Source organism: Photinus pyralis, unplaced genomic scaffold, assembly GCF_008802855.1.
Source record: "Photinus pyralis isolate 1611_PpyrPB1 unplaced genomic scaffold, Ppyr1.3 Ppyr1.4_LG8, whole genome shotgun sequence".
NCBI classification, from domain to species: domain Eukaryota; kingdom Metazoa; phylum Arthropoda; class Insecta; order Coleoptera; family Lampyridae; genus Photinus; species Photinus pyralis.
In genome coordinates this window covers 34,933,856-34,951,544 of record NW_022170819.1, presented here as the reverse complement: position 1 = coordinate 34,951,544, position 17,689 = coordinate 34,933,856, and the positions used below count along the sequence as shown (strand labels likewise).

Sequence of the window (17,689 nt, the reverse complement as noted above, 5' to 3'; positions counted from 1 at the left end):
GTTTCTGGTAATTTTTTCCTATTTGCGACTGTTATCGAAAAAAAAATCAAAATCAACTGTCGATAATTAGCTAAATGAGAGTAAAATTTTTAAAACGGTCCACTAGGCCCTGGCTTTATTTAGATAATATAGTGTCAAAAAATTAAAGGTTTAAATTGTGAAGTATACGGTGAAATTATAACATCCTGTAGATGGGTAACACAGCGTTTGCAGACCTTTTTATATGAACGTTTAGTCATAAAATAAACCAAAGAATTAGTCCCTTCCGTACTCACACCATATTTAGGAACACCCTCTATTATGTTGTCGGAATATTATCATATCTTACTATCCATGTGAGATAGAAAAAAAGGTAAACGCTTCCCATTTTAAATATTGTTACGTAAAATCCAGTGGTGTAGCCCAAAAAAATTTTGTAAGACCCAAAGTTGCGGTTTTTACCGTTTTGAAATAGTAGGCCATGGATTTATGGAGAAGTTTATTGTACCCATGGTAACTAAGGCAGCCGTCTCTTATGCTATTGTTGTTTTCTAATCTCACAACTTGAAATTCGAACGATACCTTTAATGCTGCGTAGATTCAAACTTTTAACTCGGATGCTGAAGCTTTGGCATTGGAGCCTGAACTTTGGAATGTGAATCTTATAGACATCAATCTTGACACTTGAATTTTGGGTCTTGTCGAACTAATAATAATAAACTTTGAGCATTCTGATTTCGCGTGAATCGGATGTTTTTACTTATAAACCCTGGAACCTGCATCTTAGGTTTTTTTTCTAAATCCCGAATTTTTATATTGATCTTGATTCTTTGAATATTCTAACTTAGATTTTAATTCTTAATAAATTGAATTTTGAATCTTTGGCTATTATAACCTTGAATCAAGAAACGTAAATCTTAAATCTTGAATCCTAAAGTTCCAAACTTTCTAAATTCTTGACTATCAATCCAAAAACTTGAATTGAAGTCTCTTAAATAGTTCATTCTTTTGAAATTCAAGCTTTCCCAGAGACTAAAATATCGAGATCCGTGGAGTATGAACATCAGAATTTTTATGAAACTCTTCTATTTACATACGACGAATCTCGGTCATTTTCATCAATTGTTTTCATCGGACCTTTCGATTACTTCCAATGCTTTGCAAACTTTATTCGAATTTTTTAAGGTATAAGTCCATGATTCAAATAATTTGTGAAACTTTGGTTTTCTTAGAATTTTTGGACATTTCGATTCTCTCGATGCTGCCTTGATTTCCTGAAATTCGTCGGACTCTTCCGATCTTTCTATTATTCTTCGTAGCATACCCTTATTATGTTTCGCTTATCTTTTATTAGGAATACATTCGGCTTCAAAGTGAACTTGCAACAGCACCCTTACTGTGTGTGAGTTCGCGCCAGGTGCTCAAGACTGTTCTTCGTTATAGCATTGAATAATAAATCTGAATTATTATTCAATGGTTATAGGAAACTCATTTATTTATTTTTTTTGCGTATTGTACGCTAAAGATGGTTGCTTCATAGATGTTAGCCTACTTCTCTCCGGAAGAAGCGTAAATTCTCACGAATATTATTACATTACAGTTTGCGTTAGGGTATGCAATATTTAAATTTAAACCGTGGACAAAACGAAAGACTAACTGGACACTTGAATTTCAACACCTGTTACAAGAACTGCTGACAGCTACATGCTGTTACGGAAGAGGAATGTCTTTACCTGCACGTGCAGTTAATCCTCTTGTATCCGTCACAAACACAACAGTGACAAAATCAGGATTTTCGAAAGAAATTTGCGGCGAAGTCATAATTTTTACCTATAAATACATCCGGACCAGCAATCCTTTAAGAGGCAATCCTCGATATTTGAAGTGACGATAAAGTCGCATTGCCGGCGTCGCCGCGCCTCCTGTTTCAAACAAGCGATAATGAATCAGAATCTATCACCTCCATTGTCCGCAGACGGCCAAGAAGAAAAATAAAGTTGACCCCTAACTCATCATTTCAGCATTTTTCAAGGCATTTACGCATACGCGTATAAATCATACGGAGGACGATCTATAAATCTCCTAGTTCAGAGACACAAATTGCCAAAGCAGTAAAAAGTAATCTTATATTCGCATTGTGCCTTTATCACATACTTCCGGTCGAGCGCCGCGACGGGGGTGCGCGCATTACTTGTTTATGACTTCCTTGCTCAATTTTTTCCCCATCTTTACCACCTTAGCAATAAATTAACCGCGCGTGTATTTATTTATCGGGACCGTTGCCCGTTTCTAACTCGTAAAAATCACGGAAAAGCTCGCCGCGTCCGCGTCGACCAATTAACTGTATCCTTAGTAGCGATCGGGTGTCAAGTTCGGGATTTAACAAAGGGCGAGCAATTGAATAAAAGACTTTAATGATACGTTTTTATACCGACTTCTCTGGATTAAGCTAATCGAGAGTACGTTTCACAAAGACGATCGTTAGAAACAAGCAAAGTTCGCCTAATTGACACTGATCGTGCCAGCTCAAGTATGAATCGGTTTCTTACACGCAGTTTTGCGGTTTAGCGCTAGGAAAAAAGAAAATTGTTTTAATTGGGGAGAATTAAGTGTGTGTTATTATAGTGATGTAAGAGTTGTGCGTCAAAGGATCTAACAGTATTAGCGAAAACGTTTCCGTTCATTAATTATTATCTAAATACTCTGGTCAACCGAACACTACCCTAAAATACAGCTTCATATCACAATGCGTTTGTTCAATCCAGCATTTTAGCTGCCAGAACAATGCATTTCTGGTGCACGAAGTACAAGATGGCGTTTTGGTATGTAGTGGTACACACAGTTTTTCTCGACTTTGGATTTAAAAAGCTGTTATTGGCAAGTGGAAATGGCTCCAGAACATCGGGAGAAGATAGCATTTACAATCGGATGGCATTTTACAGTCATGCCCTTTGGATTTGTAACCGCACCTGCGACGCTTGAACGTCTCATGGAAAATGTGCTAAAACAGTTATCGTGGAAAACTTGTTTAGTCTACCTGGACAACATTACTATGGCGGGGAAGATCTTCGAAGCGATGGGCTTCTATAAAGGCTTCGGTTGGCCAAACTAGAACTTTCCCCAAAAAAGTTCCATAGTTTTCAGAGTAAGGTTCAATATTTAAAGCGCTAAGATTCTAGATGAGGGGAATCAGAAATTTGCTTCTAATGTCATTGAGGTTCAAAATTATACTTATATATAAAGGTTTAGATCAAGATTCGAAAAGATTCAACAAGGTTTCTGAAGAAAGATTTATGGTTTAGGTTCCAAAGTGCAGAATTAAAAACCCTCTTTCAAAATTCAGGAGCGAGGATCGATGTCAATGTTGAAGTATGAATATTCAAAATATGAGAATTAAAAACAGAATTAATTAAGGGTCTTGAGAAACCACCATGTGTAACAATTTGTTGCAATACAGGGGTTGTAAATCCTCAATCGTAGTAAATAAAATTCCACTGCAATGATGATTTTTTCTAACACAAATTATTTGACCGAGGCAGCTCCTAAAAACAAATTCTAATGCCCTTACCTTATGCTTACAGATATTGGATCTTTTGTGGTCATGCTAATATATCAAAACTTGAGCCTATGGTTTTAGTTGATTTATGCGCAGATATTAAATACAAATTTAAAATGAGACAAGGGGTAAACCACAGGTGAGATTTCGTGTTTACATGTTCGGGAAATCAATGAAATCTGTGAAATTTCGACGAAATCCGTGAAATTTCAATCCTTGAAATCTTGAAATCCATGAAATGTTTGTTAAATACGTGAAATCTCTATGAAATCACTGAAATCTTGAAGAAATCCACGAAATCATAGTGAAATCCATGAAATCTTTGTGAAATTAATTTGTGTTAGGGTGCACACATGGTGGGAAAATCCGTGAAATTTCGAGAAATTCGTGAAATCTTCGTGAAATTCATGAAATATTGATGAAATCCGTGAAATCTGGATATAATCCACAAAATCATAGTTAAATCTATGTGAAATTCATTTGTGTACACTGTACACATATTGGGGAAATCTTAATTTTAATGAAATCCCTGAAATTTCGACGAAATCCGTAAAATTTCGATGAAATCCGTGATATCTTGATGAAATCCATGAAATATTGGTTAAATACGTGAAATCTCAATGAAATCCCTGAAATCTTGATGAAATCCACAAAATCATAGTGAAATCCATGAAATCTTTGTGAAATTAATTTGTGTTTTGATGCACACATGTTGGGGAAATCCGTGAAATTTCGATGAAATTCGTGAAATCTTCGTGAAATTCATGAAATATTGATGAAATCCGTGAAATTTGGATATAATCCACAAAATCATAGTGAAATCTATGTGAAATTTATTTGTGTACACTGTACACATATTGGGGAAATCTTAATTTTAATGAAATCCCTGAAATTTCGACGAAATCCGTGAAATTTCGATGAAATCCGTGATATCTTGATGAAATCCACGAAATAATAGTGAAATCCATGAAATCTTTGTGAAATTAATTTGTGTTCTGATGCACACAATATGTTGGGGAAATCCGTGAAATTTCGATGGTGAAATTCGTGAAAGATTGATGAAATCCGTGAAATCTTGATAAAATCCGTGAAATCTTGATGAAATCCGTAAATTCTTGATGGAATCCAAAAAAGCATAGCGAAATTCATGAAATGTTTGTGAAATTTATTTGTGTTTTAGTGTACACATATTGGGGAAATCTTAATTTTAATGAAATCCGTGAAATCTTGATAACATCCATGAAATATTGGTTAAATACGTGAAATCTCTATGAAATCCCCGAAATCTTTATGAAATCCACGAGATCATAGTGAAATCCATGAAATCTTTGTGAAATTAATTTGTGTTCTGATGCACACATGTTGGGAAAATCCTTGAAATTTCGACTAAATCCGTGAAATTTCAATGAAATACGTGAAATCTCGATGAAATCGCTGAATTCTTGATGAAATCCGTGAAATCTTGATGAAATCCGTGAAATCTTGATGAAATCCGTGAAATCTTGATCAAATCCGTGAAATCTTGATGAAATCCACGAAAGCCTAGCGAAATCCATGAAATCTTTGTGAAATTAATTTGTGTTCTGATGAACACATGTTGGGGAAATCCCTTGGGAAATCCGTGAAATTTAGATGAAATTCTTGAAATCTTCGTGAAACTTGTGAAATATTGATGAAATCCACGAAAGCATAGCAAATTCCATGAAATCTTTGTGAAATTAATTTTGTGTTCTGATGAACACATGTTGGGGAAATCCGTGAAATTTTGATGAAATTCTTGAAATTTTCGTGAAATTCATGAAATATTGATGAAATCCGTGAAATCTGGATAGAATCTACAAAATCATAGTGAAATCTTGTGTTTTGGTGCACACATTTTGGACAAATCCATGAAATCTGGATGTAATTTGTGAAATTTCGATGAAATCCGTGAAATCTTGATGAAATCCACGGAAGCATAGCGAAATTCATGAAATATTTGTGAAATTTATTTGTGTTTTAGTGGTTGGGGAATTCTTAATTTTAATGAAATTCGTGAAATTTTTATGAAATTCGTGTTATAAAGATCGAATTCGCTAAGAAACTTTTTATTACATTCAATAAAATTTAATGCAAAAAAGAGAACCGATCGTTATTCGGATACAAGTAAAAAGAATTACGTTACCTTAAATATAGCGTTTTCTAAAATCGCTATGGTGCAATTCCGTACTACCTCTCTCATAAAATATGAATCTCCAAAAGTTTTCTGGATATGTTTTATGATTACCTTTTTGTATACAAATGGTCGGGAAATGAACCTTCTATATTGCAATATAAGATATTATTATAGCGCACTAGGCCAAACAAGTTCAATGTCATACACGCTCACACTGAGTTAATTTGTTTCTTTTAATTTTCGCTTTCGAGTGTTTACTTGCATTTAATGGATCTAAACCCTGATTTATGGACCGGAAAAGTCCGCTCGTACTTTTAAAATTTATCGATAGTTCTAAATACGAATTTGTATGTACGTACACTTTTATTACGAAAACAGTTTATGACATGGCATTTTTTTATGATAATCTCTTCTGACCTAGGTCGCAGAACATCCGGCTAATTTATCTCCTCACAAAATTTTGCGTTCGCCACGAGATTACTAACTACGTGTTTTTCTTGTAGATTTATTTTACAATTCGTCCCGAACTTTAATCCGCACTGCGAATGCGCGGTTGTTTGAATTCCATTACTTTCAGTCCTTCGAATTTTGACTTACGGTTAGTTTGGCGCTAATTTTGATTAAGGTTTCTTTGACTTGAGATCTAAACGCTAATTGTCCCGACCTGAGCTCTATGACGGTTCAAAAATTATATAATTTCCTTTCTCTTAAAATCAGCTATCCCCCCCAACACAGGCATTAGCAAAATTGATATTTTTTTCCAACATGCGTAGCTTCATTATCAACGACCGGATATGATTCAGCTGTACGCGTACCGTATTTTCTTAGAATCTGTCCCCTCACCCAGGTAATGTAAAGAATGAGAAGCATCCGAAGCAATAGGATCTGAATAAACCCAAAAACGAAAGAATCTCAAGAACCCAAAAAATGAGAGAAAACACTTTGAAACCTGGAAGGGAAGTTACTTAAGCTATGGGGTCGGTATTTCCCGAATTTCGGTGCGTCACGGTCGTCCCGTGAAGTAGTGTAGGGCGTAGACTTCGCGCGTGGCGTCTTTTTCATCACTCACACCTTATAGTAAGGGAGGGGTATTGTAATATGCCCCCCTTAAACTTTTTTGACGAAAATATATGTTTTCAAGCACCAGGAATCCGAGTCAAACAAAATATCGATGATGTCGGCGGACGCGCGATGCCAAGTAGGGCACGTGAAGATTTTTTGATCAAGAATGCACCATTCGAAGTGAAAGGTTTTTTTTTTGTCAAAAATAGGAAATGTCGTTCGGGAGGTCTTGCGGGGCGACGGTGGAGGAGCGGGATATGTTGTGGAGGCATCAGGGGACACATCGGCTGTAATTTGCTTGAAACCTCTACACCACTGGGAAAAATTAATGTTTGTTTGCCCACGGCTATCTCAGTAATAAAAAATGTTTTTGCACCCCTGACATTGCGGAAGTTTGGCCTCTTGTCTCCTCTTAAATTTGAAAATTCAAAGTCGAATCTAATCAATAAATACAATACAAAATCTGTTTCACGCAAATAACTTTTAAGGGTCGATTCCTTTAGGAATATTAATATCACTTCGTACAAAACTCCATATGCAAATTTCTAAAAATAACCGACCACTACTTTGTAGAAATCAAACAATTTAAAATAACTTACAGTTATTGACGTGGGTAAAATTATCTTCTGGTGACAAATTAATATTATCCCTCCATGGAAAATGCCGCTACCTTTAGAAGTAGGGAAACATATCGCTTCGATGGTACGGTTGTCTTTTGCACCACCCCGATAACGTTATCTTTGGAAAGAATGCAAAATTTGATAGATTAAAGGTTCGTAGAGTACATTAACTTTAGATCGATATGAAAACGCGGATGTTTAGAAAATTTTTTTTCAAAAATTTTAAATTTCTTTTTTTACCAAAGCCGAGATTCAACCACAAAATTAAACTAATGCAAAATTTTCGCGGTGATTTGAGTTTCCTAAGTGACACTTTTGCGGTCTCAAATATTAATATTTCCTAAAAATCGCAATTCATTTTTGAACGATGGGACATTCACGTTTAAATTCGAAAAAATTAATTCAAGCTCATTTACAAGATATTTCCAAAAAAAATGTATGCTTCTCTTACAAATTTAAAAGTGGTCCAATATCTCAATCGTTGCAAATTGTCGCAATTAAAATTTATGGCCACGGTATTTGCTTTCCACGAAGGTACAGTAGTTGAAGTCGAATTTCAGTAATCTGACCTACCTGAACGCGAATATTCGGCTTGATGGACCAATTTAACATTCTAATTTATTGTCACTGATATCTTTTCGATGCTAAACTTTATCATGAGTTTTATGAAAATTGAACCCCGCGCCTTGCAAGACGCACAGAACGGCTTGTAATTAATTCAGAAAATTACCGGTTAAGTAAACCTAAAATTTGTTTCGGCGTCAATCAGTACAACCGCCTAATTGGACATTATTGTACTGTAAATCTCTCGGAATCGGAGCCAATTACGCCAGAATTTCGAGGGACCGGTCCCAAAGATATTTCGACAATAACGAGCGAAACGTCCCGGGGCGATATGAGCGCTGTTAACTCGTTACAGCACGTCCTTAAAAATATTTATATTACTTACATGACCTACTAATTAAGAAATTGATTCGCCGACAAAATGTCCGTTTGATTGTTAAGAAGACCGGCAGAAGTAAAAGAAAAGGGAAACATTTAAATGAGGACATATATAAAACAATCGTCAAGTGCGCGACAGTAGACTATTTCTAACAATTGACAAGTAGAAAGGGAGCGGCCAAGTGTGAAGATATTTCCCAATTCAATCTGATAATATGCGTACGGGTCATTTCTTTGTAGGCTTCCCGCTCGCGTGACAATGGATCGTCTGCAGAGGCGTTACTATTGTTTTTTTCCTATGCGTAAACAACTACTGCTGTAATTACGATTCGTATACATAATTAGCATCCATAAAGAGAAAATCAATATTCAAGATGAACTGATTGAACATCACTTCAAGTTATTTATTATTCCGCTATTGTTTTTCCGCCTTTGTGTTCTTCGAAAAATTTTGTTCGAGATCGAATTTGAAAACGTATACAATATACTGGACATTTTTGCAACGAATGTACTTTCTACTACGGATTTGTGGGCAAACACAATTGTATAGACAGGGAATACTGTTTCGGGTCCCAATTTCCGCAGAAAATCAATGTTTGAGAATCAATATAATCCCGAGGGGTAATCCACAAATGTGTACACCAGAATTCCAAAAGTGCAAAATAATTCCAGAATTCCAAAAAAATTCCGGCTTCCAAAAAACTGCCAAAACTGCAAAGGAGTTCCGTTGAATTCCAAAAAACTCAATTGACTTCCAAAGAGTTCCAAAGAATTCCATTGAACTCCAAAGAATTCCATTGAATTCCATTGAATTCCAAAAAATTCCATTGAATTCCAAAGAATTCCATTGAATTCCAAAGAATTCCATTGAACTCCAAAGAATTCCATTGAATTCCATTGAGTTCCAAAAAATTCCATTGAATTCCAAAGAATTCCATTGAATTCCAGTAACTATTTAAGAGACCATACTATGGGAGGATAAACATCTTACTATAAATAATTTTTCAGCTGATGACCAAATTTTTTTTCTGGCCAAAAGATGTCATCTTAGTTAGATACTTGTACCACTAGTTTTAAAAGCGATACTTTTTTCGAATTTGGTGTTTGATTAATGAGGGCGAAGGGAAGAATGTATAGTGATCCTTAATAACTCATAATTGAATAATGTCATTGACGTTTTGATAAGAAATTATGGATTCTACAGGCCACATTCTATAAGAAAAATTTGTTTCCGGGTCGATCTGAGACAATTTTTTCTGAGGGCCTCAAAAAAAGGCAGTGTACAACCTTCCTTTTTTACCAAAAATCGACTGCACCAAAATTTCTCGAGAAAACACTTTTTCTTATTAATTTTGGTGCGTAGAATCCAAAACAATTCCTACTTTTTCGATCAGACTTCTCAATAAAAAGTTACAGACTAGAAAAGAAACCAATTTCGAAAGAAAATTCAAAGGGCTGTAACTTTTGGACTAGTAGCCCAATCTTGGAACTGTTTGAAATTATGGATTCTACAGGCCACATTCTATCAGAAAAATTTCCGGGTCGACATTAATGTTTCTAATATAGAAACACATTACACGTTTATAGAAACGTCGAGGGAAAGCGAAGAGAAAAGTTTACTTTTATGACTGTAAAGGTCAGTGGCGCAATATTTTAGTTAATTTTGAGTCATACTGTTTGAACGTAACATGAGAGCTGAATGTTTCTTTATCGTAAGAGAAAATAAATGAACAGTTACCCGTCAGATTCTAAGACTATAATCTACAAACCAAAAATGTACGAATTGCAGGTAATTATAAAAACATCAATAAAAAGTAAGCCACAACCTAAACCATAACTTGTAAAAAGACTTAGAATGAATTCAATAAAAATTACAAGTTAATTCCCAAAGATTTCCATGAATTCCAAAAGAAGTCAATGAATTCCACCCATGTATTCCGTGAATTCCAAAAGAATTCCATGAATTCCAAAAGAATTCCATGAATTCTAAAAGAGTTCCATGAATTCTAAAAGAGTTCCATGAATTCTAAAAGAGTTCTATGAATTCCAAGAGGTTGTACACCAGAATTCCACAGTGGTTTCCTCTCGTATAATCCTAGAAGGAAATTTAACAGGGGAATTGTATGAGAATTTTTTGGAAGATATTTGGGGTCAAGTGTAGGACAAGGGGGGCATGCTCCTAGACGAAGAAAATTTGCACTTTCAGCAAGCTGGGACTCCGTCGCATTACGCTATGACTGTTAGTCACTGGCTCAACAGAGGGTATCCTGGTAAATGGATAGGCAGAGGGAAGAGTGCAAATTATAATTTGAAAGAGGGGGCATCTGGAAGGGGAACATTTCATTTTTAATTAAAAGAAGCTGAAACATGAACAGATAGAGACGGATGGAGGAAGAAGAGTGGTTAATAAATACCTTTCATGATCTATTTCGGTGGAAAAACGTCCAAATTCTATAAATTGCTGCCACCGCACCGAGGCGAATTTTGCACATTTTTGCTCCATGATTGGATGCAATTTGGAAACGATATAAGTGCTGGTTTTTCATACTAACAGGTATAAAAGCGATAAGGGAATGGAGAGAGAAAGTGAAAGACGAAGAAAACCTTCAAGAAAAATGAAGGGGAGAGAAGGAATATATACAACAGAGAAAAAATGAAATAGGTAATTAATAAAATAGAAAATATGGTAGATGAAAGGGAGGACGAGCGGCTAATATTGGGGGATATTTAAATGACAGAACAGGGAATGAAGGAAAATGGGTAGAGATGGGAGAGTAACACAAGATAGGAAGTCAAGAGATGAAGAATGCAACAAAGAAAGGGGATTGTTATCGGAATTAACGGAAAAGATGGGATAGAGAATATTAAACGGAGATATGGAGGGAGACAGGGACGGGCAGCAATTCACGTACATGGGAGGAAGAGAGGGAGGTCAGTAATTGATTATAGAATAGTAAATGAAAAGGTACTGGAAGAAATAGAAGAATTTCAGGTGGGACGGAGGATAGGATCGGACCACCAATCGAGGGAAATGAATCTAAAAGAGAGAAAAAAAATCAAGAAATGGAGAGACGCAAAGACAAAGGGAGATACAGATATGGACCAAAGACATTGTGTTGACTTATAGAATGAGACTAGAGGAACAAAAAGAGAAAAAGAAATAGAGCACAGAGGAGTGGTGTAAGGCAATAACAGGGAAACAGGTAAAGGAATTGGAAAGGTGAGATAAAAGAAAGGGTTGGTGAGGCAGAGAGAAACAGATACAGAACAATGATGGAAAAAGAAAGAGGTCAAGGAGAAGGAGTTGAAAGAACAGAAGAAAGGACAAGAGAAAATGTAAAAAAAAGATGAAGAAACAGAAAGAATCGAAGAAGAACTCATAGAAATAAAAGTAAAGAAAGACTAAAGAGAGAAAAACGGAAAAAAACATAAGTGGGGGAGGACTAGAAACAGTACTTACAAGGAAAGCAGGAGAAAGAGATCGTGATAGAGGAAGATGGATGTAGATTGTGTAGATAAAGCGAATTTTTTAAGCGACAATCTTTCCGCCCTTTGGGAGCACCCTCCTGCGACACTCCGTTATGAAGATATTTGCATTGAAAGTTTTGATCTCAACAGTAGATATGTCTCGTCATGATGTTCCATTTGCCCTTCATGAGTACCCTCTACCGACACTTTGCTTTCAAGATATTCGCTTCGACTTCACCAATAGATATGTCTCGTCCAGACGATTCATTTTGCCTTTGTGAGTACTTTTCTCCGACAAACCGTTTTTGTGACAAACTTGTGACATCACCAATCAGTATCAGTATTCCAGACCTCCCAATCGCCCTTTGTGAGTACCCTTTCACAATGTGTTCTTGAGAAATGAGGAACTATAACCCGATCACGATAAGGGGTCGAGGAAGATAATTATGTTTGGTAGAAATTAATTCATTTCGTTGAGATCCTTTACCATGATCGATAAAACAAGTTTCTCTGGTAACTCCCACTCGTACTAACTTTTTCTGAATACAAAACAAACAATTTTTAAAACTTTCCACAAACTTTTCTTTTATTAAAGTTGCGTAACTTCTTCTGCGCACTTTATTACGGAAAGGCCGAGACCTTACGTAAACAAATTTGCACGCTGTTTATCGTCGCGGGCAAAACTAATACCTAACAGCAGGAACCTCGTTTTTAAGTTGATTCCAAGAGAACTCCATTTCCACTATAAGATAATCTCCTTCAGAATTTTCAAAAATCACCGCCAATCACAATATTAGACTTGATAACACCAGATTCAAAGGAACGAGTCTCTACTTACGCCGGAAATAACACGCACAGAGTAAAACACGTTATCTCTTCTAACGGCGATAAGAACACGTGCCGTAATTAAATTTCACCCGATAAGACTTCTTATCGCAAACGACCAGATGTAACCTTTTTTCAAATAACGCAAACTTGTTCAAATGTGTCTAACCTAAAGCAAGTAAATTTCAAAAGCGGTAACATTTAAAGACGCAAATATATACACTTCTAAAAGCAGAAATAGACACTGACATAACAAATTCAAATACACTAAAGCAATCAATTCGGAAGTAATCACTCAGATTAATAGGAAGTTGAAATATTCTCATGTATACAAGTTGTCCCGTCATTATTTTTATTATTTAGACATTTCGTTAACGGATGAGTGCAGCGGGTGGTAGAAAACAGTAGAAGTAAACTCAATCCCTCGTGGTCACTCACTGATCTCGAAAAGGAGTCGCGTAGGAAAGTTATCGTTTTTATAAACCAATTCATTTCTATAAGACCTTTAATTAGGATACCTTGAACCACCGGCTCGCCCCCACATTTTCATAGTTTTACTGAGAACCACTAAAGGCATGCGTATGCAAAATCTGAGCCCAATTGGTTGTCGTCGCATGTAAAAGTTATGTAGCGTAATTTCATGGCCGTCTGGCACACCTTGAGGGTATCGATCGGGTACTGATTGCAAAAAGTTACAGGACCCTAGGACCCTAAAAATAGTTCAAAACCGCAGAAAACAATCCGGACAGACGGACGGACGTACGAAACGCAAACAATAGCTCATTTTTTAAAATTTTTAATCGATGGTAATGGGATTTGTGAGGGGGGGGGGGTTGAATGAAAGTGGTGGAAGGAAAGAGTAGAGGAAGTACGAACATTTAAGTACCTATTTAAGATACCAGATGCAAGAAAATAATGGGGTAGACGCATAAGGGAATTAAGAAAGAAGACACGAAGAATCGCACACGATTTCCAGTAGGGGAATTTTTTTCCACTCAGCTCGTATTCGAAAACCAGACTTTTGATCCGGCTCATATTCAATAGCACTGATTCTTGAACTCGTAGAAATCGATCGGCGAATTGCAAGCGGAACAGACGGACAGACGGACGTCATCACATAAGCGAAATATTCCCCTAAAAAAACATTTGGCGATGAAATCGGTGTGGGGAATAGGGGAGAGCCGCAGGGAATGGGAAAGGAGAGGGGAAGAAAGTGAATTTGTGAAAGAATGATTGTCAACGATGGTGAACACAAAAGGAAAATGGTGGGAACAAAGAAAAAGAATATTATGAAAGAAACCTGCTCATGTAATGCCACCCAAAACTGGCAGAAATAACCAGGCGCAATCGTGTTACCGGCGTTACGTTAGTATGGGTGCCAAGCCATGAGGGGTAGTCAGTAACGAGGAGGCTGGTCATCTCACTAAAGCCGGCCAAACATCCCCAAATTGGACCGGGGCCCTACTGTGGGGCACCAGAAAGTCTAGCTGGAGGTGTGAGATAAAAAGGCAGTTCAGAAAAGAGTGGGAACGTCTAGGAGACTAAAACCAGCTCGTTGTTGCTAATGTCATACATAGTCTTGGTCACTGGACACTGCCCCCGGAGATGAGGACAACACATTTCTCCTCTGCTTCGAGGAGGGCGAGTCCGCATCATCTGCTGGTGTGGGGATGTTTCCGGATAGAGATCAGATGATCTGGGTGAGGTTATAATAGCACCTCAGCAGATCAGAGAGTCGCAGCCGGGGAGGACCCTCAGATTTTTTAACAACCTCCCTCTTTCGGAGTAGAACAATAGGGCCGAGGGTAAAGGTGCGTAGCCATGGTATAGCCCAATCCAAGGAGGAAAAAAACGGATACGAATGGCCAGAGGTTGAAAGAAGGAGAAAATTACTACTGGACGATGGAAAAGAGGAGAAAAACGGATGAAGAGGGTAATAGAAGAAAGAGAAGAAATGCAAGTTGTTGCCATGGCAATTAACTGTCACACAAGTTTAAATGGCACAAGGAGTAGTTCTGCTGGCACATTTTTCGAGATAGGCAATCATAATACAGTCTGGCACTGGCTATGACTTCAATGAATACCAGCGCGGGTGATTTTATTTGGAACATTATTAGTGCAAGGGAAGGGGAGTCACCTTTCAGCGACACTAGAAATTGCCTTCTTTGACGACAGATATTGAATATATCCGACTTAGTGGAGGAACGTTTTGAAAGTTCGCAGTGGCCAAACTCTGCGGGACCCGTACCTTAGATAATGGCCATAAATAAACTTTCTTTAAGATTGTGTAACCCGAAACCGAACTTTTACTACTCATTTTTCCACTCCTTTCCTAATAAAAATTTGAATACCGCCGATAAAAATCTTCAGCGTGCTCTTGTTAGGCAGACACGCGTGAATTGTCACCTACCGTGAAGAATACGATCGGACGCAGTACCGGCCCAATACAATCTCTAGATAATTAGAATTTACGCCTTTTCATTTAAAACTGTCGTATATTTATTACCCCATCAGAAACCGAAATTAATTAGGACTCTCCTTTCAGTTTCAGGGCTTGCCTGAAAATGGCGGACACGAGCGACGCCAATCTCGTCGGGAAGCTCTTCTTCAACATAATCCAGACCAAGTGTTTCGTCCTGAAACCGAAAAAGTATTGCGCGAAGAGATCGTGGTGGGGCAAATGCACAAAGACCAAGTACACGAAGCAGGCGATTATACGTGATAATTTAGCGTATTAATTAATTAGGCGAACGAATTAGCTAAATTTTGAATGTGAGGCAATAACGCACACGTTTTTTTTTCTAATTTTCCGTACTTTGTACTTATTTCAAGCGAAATGTATATTATGTTTATATGTAAGTAACAGCGGCTCCTATTTTTGTATAGTATAATATTTTTGTAACATATTTACTTAATTGGTATTTTTGCAATATTTATTTTACGTACGTAATTTTTAAGTTTTGTGATTTTTGTGTCAAGATGTACTGTGTAAAATGTCACGGTTCCAATCAATCTTGAAACTTGTTGAAATATGGCATCCGGCATGTCACGGCGGTATGTTAAAGTCATGCAATAAACGTTCAGCAAAACATCACACTTGTCTAATAGCACATGAGCAATTCTGGACACCTTTTAGAAGTAGGGCAGAATTTGGTGCCGTTTTTCCCTTAGTCATACCCCACACGCAACACACCGACGTACATTAAACGTCCATTGTATGAACATATATGGACCTTCTGTATCAACATAGTAAGTACGCGTATATATAGAATTTGTACAATGGACGGCCATTGTAGGTCCAAATGTCAACGATATGGACAGTGTACGTACGTACCTACTGTACGTCCTATGGACGTTCGTTACCAGTCATTTTATTTCACTAGATTAACAACTACTTTGAAAGCGATATCTATTCAAAAACTGTTAAAACAAGCGGGATATAAAGTAATGTAAGTAGATACTCAAAAATTCACTTCCTGTCCTTTGCCCTTTTAAATGGCTCTGTCGAATTTGTGCGCGCCATAATTGCATTGTCATTATTTTATGGACCACCCGTTAAATATTCCATAAGTGGGAACCATCGGACGTCCACTGTACGTACACTTTTTCTACATGGACGTCGTAACGTAAAATGGATCAAATATGGACGTCCAATGTAAGGACTGTGTTGTGTGGGACCACACCTCAAAAAATTCTCCAGTTGTTTCATTAGAAAGAGTCATTAGGCTTCAAAAAACCACGCTACTGCTCTTTTAGGGTTGCCATCTGAGCCAAATTGGTGGCAGTTGAGGTCTGTGCTCTTTCAGGGAAGAATGGACTTACGTCCACACGCACATAGGTTTCCCTAGTCGTCCTGTCCACGGATGCACCTTCCGCATTCTCCCTGGAACAAATTGAGAAACACGAGAGTTCTTTCTGCCATCCAGTATGGTCAGCCGCCTGATTGTCTCAACTAGAACTCGACAGCAATCTACTTTGTCTCTTCTGTGTCTTCATTTGATTGCAGTCATAAGGCTTCCCTCAGGGTATGATCCTGCACATGGACAGTAAGTGAACGCAGACCCAGGTGCCGTGGGGCTAGTCCTGGTAGTCCCCATGGAACCTGTGCACGCAAAGTTTTCGCACGTGGTCTAAAAATGCATTCGTGCAGATTGCGAGTATTTGACTCGGAATCCAGATAAGACTAGGCGGTCACTAGGCAAGATATTCTTGTGCAAGAGCCAAGAACCCCTAAAAGCAAAGCTCCTGGACTGGACAAAACTCACGGAAACGTACTAAAAGCGTTGCTGGACCCTTCCTGACATTCTCATCGAACTAATCAGCGCCTGTATAACATTCGGTTACTGATAACTTTTTTACTCGAAATTGGAAAGCTATTCGAGAGAATTCTTCTCCAAAGACTGCACGAGCAAGTTCCACCTGTGACCTGAACGACTTTTCAATCTCAATCATTATGGCTCTATCCGCGGACAAAAGTCGACCGACTGTGTGCAAGGACTCGTAAACAACCCCAGGATGAATGCTCGTAGGTATTTGTTGGCGATGTTCGTCGAAATTACTGGAGCATTGAACAACACGTACGCTAAAGCAGAAGAGCCAGAGTAAAATCCTATCCTTTTCGTTGTTGGGTTTAGTAACAATTATTTTGAGGTATTTTTATGTATAATCAGTTTTATTTATAAACTATTACGGTAACTCCTGCCCAAACGAAGATCAGGATCCTATTCCTACCCTCGACTTTTGGTCACGCTATGGAGATAAACCGTTAGGTAGGTGCGTCATACGAAAAACACTTTTACCCAGTGTTTCAGTTACTCTATCTGCTATGGAGTCTGCTTGGCCAAGACAAGCTAGGCACTTCTTTCCTTAATTCTTGGTTCTAGGCCACTGCGTCAATCACGGTTAAATACGAGCCTGTCTGACGCACTTCAAACACGAGGTCGCCTTCAAGATGTAAGAACAAAACGCAGACATCGATTACTCTTCCAATTAATTAATTAATTGTTTCGTTTATTATACCCCAAGTTAGTTGTTTATTTAACCGTATGAAAGCCAAAAAGGAATTAGAAATATAAAGTAATA

General features: G+C 37.5%; 1 protein-coding gene across 3 annotated transcripts in view; it reads left to right on the top strand.

The window, feature by feature from the left end:
* LOC116177975 overlaps positions 1-15,701 on the top strand; it is a 53,391-nt gene extending 37,690 nt beyond the window's left edge. For all 3 annotated transcript variants that reach the window (XM_031497176.1, XM_031497174.1, XM_031497175.1), the window contains one exon: positions 15,153-15,701. In XM_031497176.1, the coding sequence (XP_031353036.1) occupies positions 15,153-15,345 (193 nt within the window). In that variant the 3' untranslated portion in view covers positions 15,346-15,701. The remainder of the gene's footprint in view (positions 1-15,152) is intronic.
* The last annotated feature ends 1,988 nt before the right edge of the window (positions 15,702-17,689 follow it).